At 50.4% G+C, this 16,850-nt stretch overlaps 1 protein-coding gene and 1 long non-coding RNA gene across 5 annotated transcripts in view; one reads left to right on the top strand and one right to left on the bottom strand.

The window, feature by feature from the left end:
• Myo5b (myosin VB) overlaps positions 1-16,850 on the bottom strand; it is a 330,335-nt gene that overhangs the window by 32,240 nt on the left and 281,245 nt on the right. For 3 of the 4 annotated variants that reach the window (NM_201600.2, XM_006525715.4, XM_006525716.3), the window contains exons 29-32: positions 16,602-16,702; positions 8,616-8,814; positions 6,455-6,548; positions 4,170-4,313 (exon numbers count right to left, since the gene is read on the bottom strand). In NM_201600.2, the coding sequence (NP_963894.1) occupies positions 4,170-4,313; positions 6,455-6,548; positions 8,616-8,814; positions 16,602-16,702 (538 nt within the window). Of the gene's footprint in view, positions 1-4,169; positions 4,314-6,454; positions 6,549-8,615; positions 8,815-11,510; positions 11,589-16,601; positions 16,703-16,850 lie in introns of all 4 variants that reach the window. The other variant, XM_006525714.4, reaches the window with a different exon arrangement.
• Gm52348 lies at positions 6,543-9,359 on the top strand. Its single transcript, XR_003952637.1, has 3 exons — positions 6,543-7,223; positions 7,394-7,504; positions 8,518-9,359. It is a non-coding gene; the product is annotated as a predicted gene, 52348 (long non-coding RNA).

Raw genomic sequence — 16,850 nt, 5'->3', positions numbered from 1 at the left:
GGTGAGTTAGATCTATTAGAACACTTGGTAAGGATTCCTTGTCTCAAGAAGAAATGTCTGCATTATTTCTCTGTGGCTCATCTAGGAATCTACTCCTCACAGGGCTTGAACAAGGACTAAGATAAACGGTGGTAGTGGGAAGCCCCTATGGGCTCCCGTACCGAGACATTTAGTGTCCAGCTGCTGGTGCTGTCTGGGGGGAAGTTACGGAACCTTCAGAAGATGGAGCCTTGCTGGAGGAAGGGCATCATTCTGGGTGGTCTTTGAGGGTTTATAGCCTTGCCCTACTTCCTGCTTGCTCTCTCTGCTTCCTGTGTGCAGATGAAATGGGGTCAGTCAGATTCCTGTTCAGGTGCCTGAGGCCACACCTTTCCTGCCTTTATGGACTCTAGCCCTTTGGACCTGTAAGCCAAAGGAACTCTGAGTGGCTTTAGGTCAATGGTATCTTATCTCAGCAACAGATAAGCAGCGCACATTCACCCCGGCACCAGCAGCTGCAGACACTGGTCAAAAAGCAAAAGTATAGCATGTCCAAGTGTAATGGAACACACTTTTAACCCCAGCACTCAGGAGGGGAGAGGCAGGCAGAGCTCTGAGTTTGAGGTCAGTCTGGTCTGCATAGAGAGTTTCAGGTCAGCCAGGGCTACATAGAGAAACTATGTATCAAAATAAACAAAATCAAACACCCCACCCCACATTCCTAGGTGCTTGTACTGCAGCAGTAAAACTAACAGGTTCCCAGTGATTTATCTACCACATGGATAAAAGGGCCAGAGTCACAAACTCACGCCATGGTCCTCAGGAAGGTGCTTACAGCTAGAGGCGGGCTGTAAATAGAATCTGGGTCACACAATGGGGGTGAGAAGGCCTCCATTTCTCGGCACTTGAGCTTCTGACTGGGCACAGCGGAATCTCTGCTATGTGGAGATTAGTACCAGGAGAACCTAGCAATATCGTGTCTGATAGCAAATCACTGTGTTCCCAATGATAGCCAGTTGGCCAAGGGATGGGAGGGCCGAAACTATCTCTGGTCCATGGGTGTGATGCTTAGTTTTTTGCCACCTTGGCACAGGCTAGGGTCATCTGGGAAGAGAGAACTTCAACTGGGAGAATACTTCCTGTGGAGTAGCCTGGGGTGGGGAGCATTTTCTTGATCAGTGAATGGTGTGGAAGAGCCCACTATGCTGAGTGTGTTTCTGTATGTGATGTGAGAGGCCCCACTATGCTGGGTGGCCCCACTATGCTGGGTGTACTCCTGGACTCCTGGCTGGCATAAGAATGCAGGCTGAGTAAGCTACAGGGAGAGAACCAGTAAGCAGCACTCCTCCCTGGTCTCTGCTTCGGTTCTGCCTCCAGGTTCCCGCCTTGAGTTCTCTTTGTGGTAGAGTGTAATCACAGTGGGCACGGTGTTTTATAGCAACAGACGGCACAGCTGAACAGCAGAGAGCCGTCAGTTTGGAGTGAGTACCCGGCAGCACTTGCCCCGATGACTCACAGTGAAACTGGTCCAGCAGCCCACTGCTGCTCTGCCTTCTCCTCCACATGGTGGAAGCCATGTTCAGTCTGGCCCCCTGCCCTTTCTCTAGCTCCTCTCCCCTATGCTTTTCCCTGCCTTGGATGGTGACTCCTTATGAACTAGAGGCAGAGGCAGAGGCAGAGGCAGAGGCAGAGGCAGAGGCAGAGGCAGAGGCAGAGGCAGAGGCAGAGGCAGAGGCAGAGGCAGAGGCAGAGGCAGAGGCAGAGGCAGAGGCAGAGGCAGAGGCAGAGGCAGAGGCAGAGGCAGGCAGATCTCTGTGTTGAACTCAAGCTCCTTGCCCCTCCCTTCCTAACATCCCTAGGAGACTGTCAGATAGATGGATTTTAGTATCCTGGGGAACCAAGGAGCCAGGTTTAAAGCAGTGAGTCATGGAGAGAGCAGAGCTGCAGGGGAGGCCTGGTGCAGGTTAAGATGGTGGGTGGGAAAGGGCCTTGTACCTCACTTGTACCTCTGGCTCTAGCAATCTTTAGTCTCATTATCCTGGCAAAACCAAGCCCCCAAAACCCTCTGGGCTTGGAACTCACAAATGGGAAGGCCTCTCACTCTACCTGGGTCAGCAGCATCCTTAACTCATCTGTCAAGGCTGATCAGGGTTGGGGTGGCCTGGGCTGCATGCATCTTCAGTTGATACATAGGTTACATCCTTCTTTCAAATCTATCCTTCCAGTTAGTGTTAATTACAGGCCTTAACACTCTGGCTGTTAACACACGGTTAACATCCTGGCATTTTCTATGTTCAATAAATGGCTAGAGATCGGCTCTTGGCTCTAGAATGCCAGGGATGTTCATCCAGGAGAAAGATTGCATTTTATAGGCCCACACTTCCAATCTCTGATGTCTTCCTTCAGGCTTTACCTATGTGCAGACTTAAGCAGCTGGTCTTGCTTTGGAATTTCCCTAGGCAAATGTTAGCATCGTATAGGGTGGAGATTACAATTCTTTCTCCTCCTCCCTGAAACATCTAGGCAGTGACAGGTTCAGAAGAGGCTCATCAGTGTACGTGGGGTGGTCTGAAGGGCAGATGACGAGGTTCTCTTTTCTTGGCATGTAGGTAGGAGGTGATTACCTAGAGCCATGTAAGCAGTCAGAGCAGGAAGCAGGCTTGACTCACACCCATTTAAGTTATAAAATTTAGAGTCCTATTCAGCTCCTCGGGATATATACTTTATATGTAGCTCAGATGTTGCACACTTCGTGTTTCACATTCTCCACAGGGTGAAGGCTTGCTCATTATAGGTCACAGATAGTTGTCGGAGCATAACCGCCACCAGCAAGTTACTCAAAATGCCCAAATCAGACAACCAAAGGGCAAGCATGCTAGACAGAAATCATGTTCTATTCCTTCTGCGCTCTTGGCCTAGGCCCTGTACTCAGCGGGGCTCTTAATGCTCGGGAGGGTGATTTTTACCTTGAGTTCCAACTCCTTAAGTGAGAAAGCCCTGCAGTGTGCTCTCTGGCTCTATCTCACATGCTGGGAAGGCAGGGACAGTCCCACCACCCTGTCTGACAGATGGGGACACTACAGTATCACAGAGAAGAGAGCCAGCAGCACAGGATTAGACACCGGATAATCTTCCTTTGGCCGAACAGGACTCTCCTCTAAGATTTTTTTTTTCTCCTGGCTCTGCAGGATGGAGCATACAGGAGGCTTACTGATGGTCGATGAGGCTAAGGAAGGATGGAGACCAGGGTTAGCGAGGACACTGGCTCCCATGAGAATGGTATGCCATCCCTGAAGGTGGCATCTGCGACTAGCTCTACAGAGAGCTATCTTCACACAGGCCTCAACAACCTGCAAGTGGGACTCAGACCTCCTACCTGGGCATCCATGAGGAGTGACCCCATGGGCAGGAGGCGTTCCAAAGCTACAGCGACTGGAAAGTGGGTAATGAGAGTTGTAGTCCTGAGGACCAAGCCGGAGGATGTCTGCCTTTCCTGGAGCAGCCGAAGCTGCTGGGCCGCATACTGAGCCTCTATCACTCACAACATAGTGTCACACACAAGAACACTGGTCCTCAACTACATATCCAGGGAGGAAAGGGCAAACTTGCTTACATGGAGGCTCTGCGATTCCAGAGACCACACTTATATGTGCTGGATTACACAGCACTTAACAAACTGTAACTAGAAGACGTTTGAATCCTTGACCCAATATTTATCCACTCTGTGACTTGGGACAGCTCCAAGAATGACCTCAGTATATGGAATTGGGATTTGCATAGTGCCTACTGATCCAGATGCTGGGAGAATTATCCACAATCGGGGAGGGAATGACTTTTGGCACAGTTACTGACAAGCCTGCACTGCTATCTACTGCCAAAGCACTGTTGCCCACCTGAACTTCTCCAGAGAAAGAAGAATTGCAGCCAATGCAGCTGCAGAGATGCATGCGGCAGGCAGGGGCCATGTGGCCACTGGCAGAACAGAGAGACCCCCCCTTCCCTGAGCTATAGGTGCAAAGCTATAGGTGGTTTTGGAAAAGCAGCAGGGAGCGTAGGACCGGCTGGAGATGGTGGGCGTGAGGTAGAGGAGGGGACTGTAAGAGCCACTGGGGAGCTGGGAGGGTTGGCTGGATAGAAACAGAGAGGAAAGAGAGCTGGCAGGTGGCACACCGGTGGCTGTAGGTTCTGACCTGTCACCAGGTTCCGGATGAGGAGGGCTTCGTCCTCTTTGTGGTACTCCAGCATGCCTTGGAAGTCCTTCTCTTTTCGTTGGACTGTGACCTGTCTTGTGAGTTCATGGTGTCTCCTGTCACTCTGTGCCAACGCCTGAGCAGCTGAGCGGGAAAGAGAGGACAGAAACACGGTGAGAACACGCAGCTGAGGCCTGCAGGAGGGGTGGCCCAGCTCGGGCATCACGCTCACACTCTGTGTATCTGTTCCTGTAGCCTGAACCTCTCTAGCTATGAGTCGAGGGCTTCAGCGCCTGTGCCGGGGTCCACTGTGTACAAAGAGGGAGAATCGCTGCAAGGAAAATGGGTAGGTTCTGGACCAGAGAAAATATGAGAAGTAGTGGCAGCCCATGGTCAGTTCACCCTGCTGGCAAGTGCTTTTCTTCTATCAAGATGTAAGGAAGGTCCCTGAATCTGGGAGGAGAACCATCCAGGCCTGTTCTCCTCAGTCCCATGTGTGCACCAAAACATGGGCCATCATGACACTGATGGTGCAGTTGTGGGCTTGCCAGGGGGGGCAGGTGATGCCATTGGAGAAGAAATGTGGAATCCAAACATAGTGTGAGGTCGGAGAGCACGCTAAATGCAGCCCACATAAGTACAATTATCCTGGAAGCATTTTAGGGGTACCAATCAGAGGATTAAGAACTTGTCAGACTTCATTCAGACCTTTCTCCCAGCCTAGAGAAGGGTAGTAGACTCCAGATATTATTCATTGTATACCTGGGTACCAACTGTATGAGGGTACTGTCATCAGCACAGGTCATATATGAAGTCCCCAGTCTCACCCCCACCAGTCTAGCTGGGGAGATGCATTTGTGTATTTACATAAAAGAAACCTTGACAATGCATCTTGGCTAGAAGCAAGGCCAGGAGTGGGTGCTGGTGGAGGTTGGACACGGAGAGAGACAAGCAGGAAGAAAGGAAGTAGGTCAGAACTGGGCTGGTCCATCAACCCAGCCTCTAGATCAGTGGTTCTCAACCTATGGGTTGTGACCCCTCTGGGGCTGCATATCAGATATCCTGTGTATCAGATATTTACATTGTGATCCATAACAGTAGCAAAATTATAGTTATGAAGTAGCAAGGAAATGATTTTATGGTTGGGGGATCACCACAACACGAAGAAATATATTAATGGGGTGCAGCATCAGGAAGGTTGAGAACCACTGCCCTAGATGAATGGGGAAAGAGCAGGGTTAGTGATCCCCCTGTGATGGGCATTTGCAATGGGCTGGAGGGATGCTCTGTGTATGTGCACACACACATGTGCACACACAGAGGAACATCAGGTAAGAACTGGGATTTCACTCTGCTGGCCTTGAAGAGGTGGGAGGAGAGAGTGCTTTGAGCAGAGGCAGGCCCTGGGGAGCTACCGAGCCACCTGGGAACAGTGGGTGAAGACTGGATGCAGGGAAGTGAGAACACAGACAGCGAGGCAGTGGAGAGGGGCAGATAGTCTCCTGGATTGAGTGGAATGGGTAGGCTAGAAGCCAAGAGACTGGACCATGACCACCTGAGGATCAGAAGATAAAATTCCCATAGGTACACAGGGCAAGGGCAGGAAGACCAGCAATTGAGAAAAGGTCGGAAGCTGCCTGGTGTGGGCAGAGCTGTCCCTGACACTATAGAAGCCATGGACATACACCCTGTGATCAGTGATGTGCCCAGTGATCTGTGGCCACAGGACAGGATTCCAAGCCTAGGGTGGTGGCTCTTGGGCTGAGGGTAGAGGGATGAAGAGGGTTATCTGAGATATGAGGCACCTGAGAGCTACAAGCAGGGTAGGACATATTTAGAGGGTACACCAGTCACAGGAAAGGACATTCCCAGGGCTTAAGGAAAGCGATTTAGATTTCCATCTGTCCCACCATCTAGACTCCAAATTGGAAGTTTAGTTGTGACATCCCACATCACGGGGCAAGGGCCCCAGGTCTTTGTGTCACAGTGTTCTTTCACACCAGACAGCCTCTCTCTGCCCTTTGAAAGCAGGTACCACTATGTACCTGTGTGGCTCTCCCCTCCAGCCTCCAGCCTGGCTCACACCTGCTCAAGCTGGGTCTCTTCTCTGGGCCCTATCTGCTAAGAAGATGTGGGCTGCCAGCAGCTAAATTCTCCCATGACATGGCTGGCACAGGCACAGCCACCAGGAAACTCATGAAGTGGACAGTGGGCCAATGGGCAGGCAGCTGAGTCCCACAGGCTGGCAGGGTCACCTCTGCCTCATGCACACCCAGGTACGCTACCTTCTAAGTCCTGGACCTTCTTCATGTAAATCTTCAGCTGCTTCTTCAGCTTCCTCTCATTCTTCTCCAGCTTTTCCACCAATTCCTTAAAATCCTGAAAGAATAAAGTTGTTGTGTGAGAGCAGGATTTTGTCCTCACCCTGAAGGAAAGGAACAGAGGAGCCCGCTCAGGTAGGAGCAGAAGGGCCACCTCACACAGGCTCAGAACCTGCCCAGAGCCCAGGCGACAAGTCAGAGTTCATTCTGCCAGCAATAACAGAGTGAACTCCCAGGGTGAGTTCCTCCCACTGCAGCACGAGGGCACCTTGTGGAATCCTGGGGCTCCCTAAGCCAAGCCTCCTCAGGGGACGCCCAGCCTAGGTATCCAGGGGAGTAGCGGGCAGCACTCTGGGTGGAGGTGTGGGAATGCAGCCACATAGCTGGCAGAGTCAGCAAGCCAAACAGAGGCTTCTGGGATCAGGATCAGAAGCCAAACAGGACAGGGGCTGTGGCCCGAAACCCTAGCAACTGTTGTCACTGGAGGCAGGACAGTCCATTGGGACCTAGAACAGCAAGCTGTCCCCGGAAGGACTTTGCTATCATTATTGCCCTCATCCAGCTGGGCGGTGGTTCCTGTGGTAGGGAAGGGAGAGAGGAAAAGAATACAGATTTTTCACCGGTAGAGTGAAGCCTAGGTAACTACAGTGACCTGAGAAGGGCGTGGCAAACAGTCCATCCTGAGACCTCTGCATGATCTTGGGTGTGGAGTCTCACCCCGTGTGTGTCACAGGTATAGAACCCAAGGTGTACGTGCAGTGTGTGCTATGTGCCTATGTGCATGTGTCTGTGGGGGTCAGAGGATGGAAGAAGTCTTCTTTGTTCCCCTTTCCCTTCTCCCTCTTGCTCTGGCCCATAGGTTTTTGTTTGTTTGTTTGTTTGTTTGTTTGTTTGTCATTACAGATGGTTGTGAGCCACCATGTGGTTGCTGGGATTTGAACTCATGACCTCTAGAAGAGCAGTCAGTGCTCTTAACCACTGAATCATCTCTCTATCCCAGAAGAAGACTTTAAGGTAGGCCTGCGGAAGGGAGTCAGTTACAAGAGTCAGTTACCTGAGCTATAGGCTCTGCATATAATTCTAACTATAGGCGTTTTGAGGGACTTTATTTAAAAGGGGAAGAGGCTGGCAGGATGGCTGAGTGGGCACTGGCATTTCTGCCAAACCTGATGGCTTGAGTTCAATCTCCAGAACCAACATGGGGGAGAGAAGGGACTCCTGCAAGTTTTCCTCTAACTTCCTTCCACATGGCTGTGGGAGAATTCCTCATAAATAGATGGATAGATAAACAAACAAACAAATAATACAGATGGCAAAACAATCCCTTCTCTGATTGACACGAGTCTAAACTTTCACCTAATCTGTAGGAGTGACAGCCCAGACAACTGGGAAGGGGGAGAGAGGGGAAGAAGGGAGGAGGGAGGGAAGGAAGGGAGGAAAGAAACTGTGTGTATGTGTGTGTGTGTGTGTGTGTGTGTGTAAAACAAATCATGGACTTTGCAAGAACCCATTTGGTATAAAGGACTTAAGTGTCTTGAAAACTTTATCGTGATTTCCACCGGATAGACAAGGTCATTCACTGTCTTAGAGCTGTGAAGAGATGCCATGACCACAGCAACTCTTACAAAAGCAAACATTTAACTGGGGGCTTGCTTACAGTTTCAGAGGTTTAGTCCACTATCATCATGGCAGGGAGCATGGCGGCTCGCAGGCAGGTGCTGGAGCAGTAGCTGAGAGCTACATAATGATAATGGACTGGACCTCTGAAACTGTAAGCCAGCCCCAGTTAAATGTTTTCCTTTGTAAGAGTTGCCTTGGTCATGGTGTCTCTTTACAGCTGTGAAACCCTAAGATAATTGGATCTTCCATCTCCATATGGAGCATAGGCAAGCTGTCTCCATTAGGATGTGCTAGAATCTCTGACCTGTCCACGGACATTGCTATTTAAATAAATCAAGTAAGTCCTACACTATTTCAATTATCACTTATCAACAGACAACTTTTCTCTGTCCCCGTTCCTACTATAGAGCTAAGAACACGACCCGTGCCCATCTGATAGCTCCTGATTCTACGGCCATCCAGAAAGGATCCCAAGAGCTACAAACCAGGAGGCACGGCCACTTACCAGGTTCTCATTGGTCAGCCGGGATATCTCCTGCTGGACACCAAATTCTACCTGGGCCTCTGGGGAGAGCAGCAGGGTCTGGCAGAAGGTCTGCTGCTGTTTGTCCATCTCCTCTTTCAGGGCTTCCACCTGGGCCTTGAGATGTTCCACCTCCTCCTCATGCTCCAGGCTCTGGGCCTGCAGCTGGGCCTCCAGCAACCTGGACCCAGAGAAGCAAGCCAGGTCACCATGTGGCTGGGGTGGGCACCCATCGTGAGGAGCTACAGACAGACACGACAGGAGCAGCCAAGCACACAGCAGGAGGGATCATATGGCCCCAACAGGAATGGACGCAGCAGGGAGATCTCAACAGGCAAGCAGACCAATGGATCCTTTTAGGTGACCAGAATCCGAGGCCAAAGGCACCCTTGGGCTTAGGCCTCTTTGGCCACCCTCATTTTTTGTCCTGTGGGTGTAGACTACTGGTGTGAGATTAAGAGACTCTCTCCATGTCAAGATACCATTACCATAAATGTCTCAGAGTGTCTTAAAATAGCGGTGTCAACATCTGCCTCAAAGTTTGTAAGAATTTACTTATAAAGACAAGATATGGATAATTATACTAGTTGTTTTCTGTAGTAGATTCTCCTCCTCCTTCTCCTCTTCCTCCTCCTCCTCCTCTTCTTCTTCTTTTAGGAGAAGAGCTAATATTTTGCCTTTTCTCTCTGCCTTTAATATCCCACTTTATCTCATGTATAATTTGTTTATATCAACTTTTCCTCTTGTTGAAAAAGCTGAGACTATTTGGGGAAATGTTTAAGATCAACTAGTACCATAAGGAACAAAGATCAGAGGAAGTTTGGAGAGGCTGAGAGGAGGCTCAGAGATTTGTCAAAGAGGTCCGAAGCTACACACCAGGCACTCCTGCCAGCATTAGCAGAGGCTCAGCGGCAGCCACACCTTGGGATCTGACCCTCATGTGACCAAGTGCAATAATTAGTCATCTTCTGGACCTTGATGACCTGACCTAGCTTTCTGATTTAGCATGTTCGCCCTCAGGGAAAGGGGACACAGTCACCCTGTCTTTACCTGGGACATAGTAGAGTTTCTGCTCATGGTAGTGACCAGGGACATCTCCTGGTATCCAGATAGTAAGAAGTGGCATGTCTTTTCTATCTGGGAGATGGTAACTGCCATAGAGAAGAGGGAGCAAGAGTGGGGAATCTACTTTGTTGACAGAAGCAGCGAAGCAGCCCCATGTGTAAGGGCTTCTTAGCAAAGACATGCACCTGAGGGAGAAACTGATAAAGGAATGTGGCCTCTCACCACTGGGAAACACAGGAACACCAGAGTGGTGGGAGAGAATCTGGTAGCAGCCTTTTAGATAGCATACAGTATTCAGACAGCATTCGACATTGGCTACGACATATGAAAACTCGTCAGTGTAAGGCAGAAGCCAACAGGAGAGAGGACGTGGACTGGTTGGTTCCAGGGAGCTATCCCAGGACCACTTTCTGACTTACTGTGTGTCCCCCCTGCTAGCACTTTCCTTACTCTCAAGTGGATTCAGCCCAGGGCTCTACGCTGGGAGTAAGATTCCCATCCAGGCATCTTGAAGATCTCCTGAAGCGTTGGTCTCTGTGGTATTCTCCAATGCATTTGGCTTGATTTTTCTTTGTGCCATATCTAATCTCATGACAGATAGGAAGAGCACCCTAGAAATGCGCACGCAGGTTCCCACTCTAACAAAACAAACTCGCCTGGCAGGTCTCTGACCTCGTTGAATAACCACCACAGTAGACATGGAGGCAAGCAGCAAATGCCTCTCTGCTTTCTCCAGATGTCAAGCTTTACCTGTGGTAATCCTCTTCCTTATGGTGACCCTGTGTGGCAGGGCCTGCTCTGATCCACCATTTGAGAATAAGGGACCCGACCCAGTTGTCCCCAGCAAAGGCTGCAGCACTAGGGGACCTGCCGTTCCCCTCACAGCCTTGTAGGAATCTCCGTTATCTTAGCAGCAGCAGGGAGAAAGCCACATGATGGGCAAGCATAAGCTGAGGTGTGGGCGCCACCCAGTCACTGAGGGACCCAGGGCTCACACTCATCCACCTCTCTGAGCTTGTTTCCTCTCAGAGAAACAAGCCCTGATAGCAAGTGCCCCATTTCTTGTCGGGAACAAATGAACAGTTCTGTCCCTGCTCTCCAAGAGCCCTGTGCTGGCAAAGAGAATATGATCAGCCTCTGTACTGCCTTCGCTCTGCATACGACGTCCCTGGCTAAACTGGAGTCCATTTTGCTGCTGATATCAAAGGTTTGGTTGTCTACATAAACAGAATTTAAGCAGTAACTTAAACCAGCCAAACTGCACTCACAGGAACAGTCAGACGGCACAACGTGCCTGCAGCAGTTGGCTGTTATCAGCTCCAGGGAGGCAGTTCCTAAGACAGGGACCAGCTGTGTGCTGATAGCATGTACCAAAGGAGCCTTGCTCTGCTGCACAGTCAGCATGCAAACTAGGTCAAGGACTTTGGCCGACCCTGAAGATTTAGGAAGGTTGGTATGCAGCATGTTAGCAGCACAGGCCCTGGAGTCCCACAAGTTAGTCCCCATTGCAGCTTTTCCTCAATAGCTGTGTGACTTCTGCTACAGGAACCCTCCCTCTTTCTCCACCTGTAGAGCTGTGCCCCACGGTCTCTAAGGTTCACCTGAGCCACCTAGCACTGCCATTTTGACCCAGGCAAGCAGCTTCTGTACAGCCCAGACCCCAAATGATGAATGGATGCCTCTAGGGACTGCTGGTCAGAAGCCCATGTGAACTGTGCCCGATATCCTCACAGCTGCTCAGGCCAAACCAAGGAACACAGACATGAGCAGGCAACACAGATGAAGCACATACAAGATGGGAGCATGTTTGACCTGGCAACTTGCTTTAGGCCTTGGTAAGCCAAGCCGAGTTCTCCATCTTCATTCAAATATCCCCAATCCTCAGTCTGGCTAGAAATGAAGTACAGAGAAAGAGGTGTCCAGTGGAGAGGAGAAGAGGCACTCAGAGACCGGAAAGCTTATAGCCAAGCCTTGGAGTCAAGAAAAGGGGACAGATGGTGGGATGTTTCTCATGCTTCTCCCTGGCTTTAGGTGCTAGCTGACACCACCCTCTTTGACTTTCCCGGGTTTCAGGTCGTGCCTGGGAAAGAGGTTCCATGTGGTCTCAGCGATCCACCAATAGCTGCAGATCAGGTACATGCTGCCGAAGACAGCCAAGAGCTTGTTCTTGTGACTCTACAAACATAACAGACACACAGTAGCACAGGCTGGACCACCTCAGACCCACCGTGCTGCCTCCATCTGAAGGAGTTGAAGGAAAAGGAGAAGTATAAAAACAGGGTTAGAGGAGAAGACACCAAGTGTGTGTGTGTGTGTGTGTGTGTGTGTGTGTGTGTGTGTGTGTGAAAGAGAGAGCGAGAGAGCGGGAGTGAGAGCGTGAGAGCGAGCAGGGGCTGAGCAGGCCTTCACTGTATAGGGACAGGGCACTGTAGAGCAGAGTGAGGCACCTGGGGATGCTGGCCTCCACCAGAATAAGGAAGGAGACTGCACATTTTGCTTCCTTTTTATGCAGAGTTCTTGGTCTTCTTTCTGTCATTAAGAGTACCTGGTTATTTACTAACCTTAACTCTAACTCGCCTTACAGAGTCGCGCGCGCGCGCGCGCGTGTGTGTGTGTGTGTGTGTGTGTGTGTGTGTGTGTGTGTGCTTAAAGTTAACTACATCAAACGTACAGGCTGAGAACTAAATGCTGTCTTCCCTTCATGTCGGTTCCACACCATTTCCCTGTCCAGTCAACCGGTGAAAGCAGGTCTCTGGTATCCTTTGTTGACCCTGCATTCTGCCTGATGTCAGCCAAAGTGGCTTTTGGAGGTCATTGTGCTCAATGCTCATCTGACTCCATCAAGTCCTGAACACAAGGGCATCCTTAAAGGTCAGTGGAGAGTTGGTGGAGGGCACGAGTCATGAGCAGGGGTTAGTCTGCCCTACCTAATAGAAAGGCCACTCAGCCCGTCCCAGAACTCAGACGGCAAACCAAACAGCCCTGGCCAAGCCAGCTACTATCTTGCCCTGTCATGTTTTGGGTAAAGTTCAGGGGCTGAAAATATCCACTTCAGATCATTTCAGAGCTATCCTCTAGCAGAAGGTCCCCAGACCTGCAGTGCTTATACAGTCTGCTTCTTGGGCTGGTTGCCCACATCTGTATCAACCACCACTCTGAAAGTCCAGTGGACAGGAGTTAAGTTACTGCACTTCTGGGACCTTCCTATGGCTTCTGTTCCTAGTCTAAGGCCAACCCCTTAGGTGGTAGAAACTCCTGGCTGTGTGACAGGGCAGTAAGGAAGACTATTGCCAACACTTTGATGGCAGTTTTGATTGATAATTATTTTGATGAACACCCTATCCAAGCCTTCTGCCTGGTGAACGTCTGGAGTGTCACCATTGCGGTGGTTTGGATGAGAATGGCCCCCAGAGGCTTGTATGTCTGAATACTTGGTTTCCAGCTGGTGGAACTGTTAGGGAAGGACTATGATAGGGTGGGGCTTGGCTGGAGGAGGTGCTACTGAGAATGGGCTTTGAGGTTTCAAAGGAATTCATCGTTCTTGGTAACATTCTCTGTGTCTTGTGCTTCTAGATCAAGATGTAGGCTCTCAGCTATTGCTCCAGCACCATACTTTCATGTTCTCCCACCATGCTGACCATGGACTGTAACTATTAAACTGTAAGCCTCAAAGAAACCCTGTTTCCTATTAACGGCCTTGGTCATGGTGTCTTATCATAGCAATAGAAAAGTAACTAAGACAACCAGAGTCTGCTTTCTCTTCCGATGCCAACCAGTTAGATGTCCTGGGCAATCTGTATGTCCCAGAAGATCCCTAAGGACCCAAGGCTGTGTTGAGCAGGGGCTGATATCTGTTCCTGCTCTTCTCAGATGGTAAGGCTGATATCTACCAAGCATCCTTTGTAGCAATGCTCTACTCCCTGAAAAGGAGTTCTTGGAAGTACCCAGCATGCTGTATGCCAGCCATCTCCTTAGTTGCAAGTGGAGAAGTGCTGGCACCTGGCTGGACACCCACATGCCCTTTAATCTTCTTTTGAAGCCTTCCTAGCCTTGCTGGTTGAACTAGCTCTTGGGAGGGACTGCTAGGTCTCTGAGAATGCTGCCTCACTCCTGTAGTTCTCACAGTCTCCAGAGTGGCACATGGGTGATGCCTAGACATACCTCTTGGAAGTCAGCATCAGTCCTCATGTTATGGGTTTCACAGGGGAATAGAATTCTGAATTCTGTCGCATGCTGGGCATCATGGACAGAGGTGAACTGTAATAAGATGTACAGCTCGGACACTCGACACGTGAAAACATGAAAACGGGTAAATTAAAAAGCTAGTGAACTGACTTAGTAGAGTCCTCTGCTCCTATGTGGAAGAAACCCAAAGTTCCCCCGTCACCCTGTGCTTAGGAGTGTGACTGCGCCGGTAGTGGCATCTGCTGGTGTGAGGAGGAAACCCCAAACAGCTTGACTTCAAAATTCTCTCTGCATAAGTCCACTAAACACAGAGAAACACACAGCAAGGCCCCAAGGCTCACTGTGTAGCCAGGAGCCCCACTGGGGATTCTCAGCTGCACTCCCTGGCCTGGTTCTCCACGTGTTAGGCTAACACACTGAGCTGGACGGCCAAGGACATATTTTCAACTAGCTGTAGAGGTCATGCAACAGAAATGGTCTCAGAGAGGTCGCACTTTCCTTCTGCAAACTTTGGACAGAAGGACCAAGAACCCACACCCTGTAGTATGCTGTCCTGGGTCTGATCAGTTCTTTGATTCCTGAGTGCTCTGTAGATTCTTAATTCTTTAGCCCACACTCCATTTTCTCTCAGCAGCCCAGGATCTTTGCTGCGGCCTCTGAGAAGTAGACCAGGGGCAGAGACATAGAGGAGGAAAGAGGCCACATGTGGGGAGCTGCCCTCAGAGCCAGGCTATGCACTGAGCATGTGTGCAAAGAAAACCCCACCTGCACGTGTCTTTTTGAGAACCAGCACCTTAAATGGACCTGGTTCCAGCCAAAGGCAATAATTAAGCTTTTCTGTGCTGGGGCCTCCTGCGGTTTCCTGGGTCCCAAGGATAGATCCAAGAACACACTCTCTATATACTGCAAAGGAGTTCTACAGCCTTGCCTTGGATGGAAGTGTTCAGGGGTCTGAGGAGCACTACTTGAAGCTAGACTTAAGCTGAGCCACAGCCGCACTCAGTGCTCAAGTCCTAACCCAGCTGTGTGACCTGGAGGTCTGCTCAGGGGAGGCTGGCCTGAGTAGGGGAGCCAGCTGCTTTTCACCCACATCCCATCCATCATTCTCACAGGGCCAGGTGGCAGGGGATGAGACTCCAGGCTCTAAGCTTAGCTTCCAAGGCTGCCGCTTTTTCTTAGCTTTTCCATAAGCAAAGCAGCCAGGACGATGCTGGCTGCCCCTAGCTCCTAAGATGGCAGCATAGGCTTGCAGAAGCAGAAAGGAGCATCCCACATTCTGAGAGCCCTGGCCAGAGCACCCCTCCATGCTTGGCAGCATGTTCACAGTGTGGGGGGAGACAGAACAGGTGGACGCTCTCTGCAGATCTTGGCAGGCCCCGAAGCTCAGCAAGTGGAGGGTGTGAACTGGAGGACCCCAGATACTTGGAGGGACTGTCCGTGGGACAAGTGCATCAGAGATCTCAGAAGTCTAGCCTGAATTCAGGACATGTACACATTTTCTAGGTATAAATTTCATCCAAATTCTAAAGGGACCCCACGTGACCAAACATGCATGACACGATTTGTATGTATGTAAACCTCTCCATTTCATGTAAAATGTAAACAGGCCAACCAAAGGAATGGCACAGCAAACATATCTTCATAGCACCCTTCTCATAAGGGGGTGCCTGTCTGGGCTTCCCAGAATCGCAGCCCTACTACCCTTCCCTGACAGTCCACATACTTTCCCACTTAGTGCTAGGATCTATAGTATGACAACATTTTCTCAAAGCTGAGGCTGGAACGAAATTGAAAAAGACAAATACTATGGTGCCTAATGTGGCAGATATTGGGGACCTGGGTCCCCAGACCCTCCTCCTCTTGGCAGCAATACTTTTCTCAACTCGGCCTCTCGGCTATTCACTATTGCTTGCTGAGCTGTCTGAGTACGGGATTATTTTAAGATATAGTAAGGGCTATTTTTGTCTTATCACCTCCATTGTTATTGAGGTAAGAAGACAAAATCTGGGGCATTAAGCAGCCCCTGGAAAGACCTAGATGGAGGGCTAGTCTCCTGACAGCTGCAGAAGAGAACAGAAAGAGGGCTGGGAGCAGTTTCAGCTCTGCAGATAGGAGCGATAAGGCCAGCGCTCAGCTGCCAGCTTGCTTTCTAATTGAACAGCACCTGCGAGGTTTTTCCTCTATTCATCTCTTTGCTTATCTTCCACCCAAGATAATTTAAGACGACTCAGGCTTTAGCGCAGGGAGTCACCTTCATTCCCCCCTTTCTTTTTTAGGGAGACTTGGGGGGGCTGGCTGCATCTCCCCCCTCAGGTTTCCCACACAGGGGGTGGGGGAGGGCGGGGAGCCGCACAGCCTGGAAGCCAGCTTTCCTGGATTGCTGTGTGCCTGGTGCTGCTCAATCCTTCTGGGCCTGAGTTTCCTCTTCTGCAGAAGAGGGCCTGCAGTGGAAGACCTGCAAGTCCTAATCGGTTAGGTCCTCAGAGGAGGCGGACTCAGGCATCACCTTCTGGGGCCTTCTGAAGGACCCCACTGCAGCTTTCAACAAATGCTTTCCTCTGGCAGGCCTCCCAGGGCCTTCTCTTTCCAACAAATAATTCCCCAATGTTGGGCAGATGGCCAGTTCCCAAGAAACAGGTTGTAACACGCTGGGCTGGACAATGGCCACTCCTGTCTCCAGTCCTCCTATCACCTTCTCTAGGTACCGCAGGGCCCTACCTGTTTGTCTGGCAGACCCCGTGATAGGCCTCAATGGCGTCTTCCTGGTCCACGTGCTTCTCACTGTTGGGCCAACTTGTTCTGGCATTGATGTTCGGCTCCTAGAAGACCCCAAATTAAATACAAAAATCAACTCTGGTTGTACAACTTCCAGGAAATAGCTTTCTAACATGGAAGTATATTGATGTGCTTTTGGGAAAGAGAGGCAGACCTAATTTCTGTTAAACACAGGCAGGAGCATGGCTTCAA

This window comes from Mus musculus, chromosome 18 (assembly GCF_000001635.26).
Source record: "Mus musculus strain C57BL/6J chromosome 18, GRCm38.p6 C57BL/6J".
Lineage (NCBI taxonomy): Eukaryota > Metazoa > Chordata > Mammalia > Rodentia > Muridae > Mus > Mus musculus.
The sequence above is the reverse complement of the archived record's forward strand: the minus strand, read 5'-3'. Positions and strand labels throughout refer to the sequence as shown.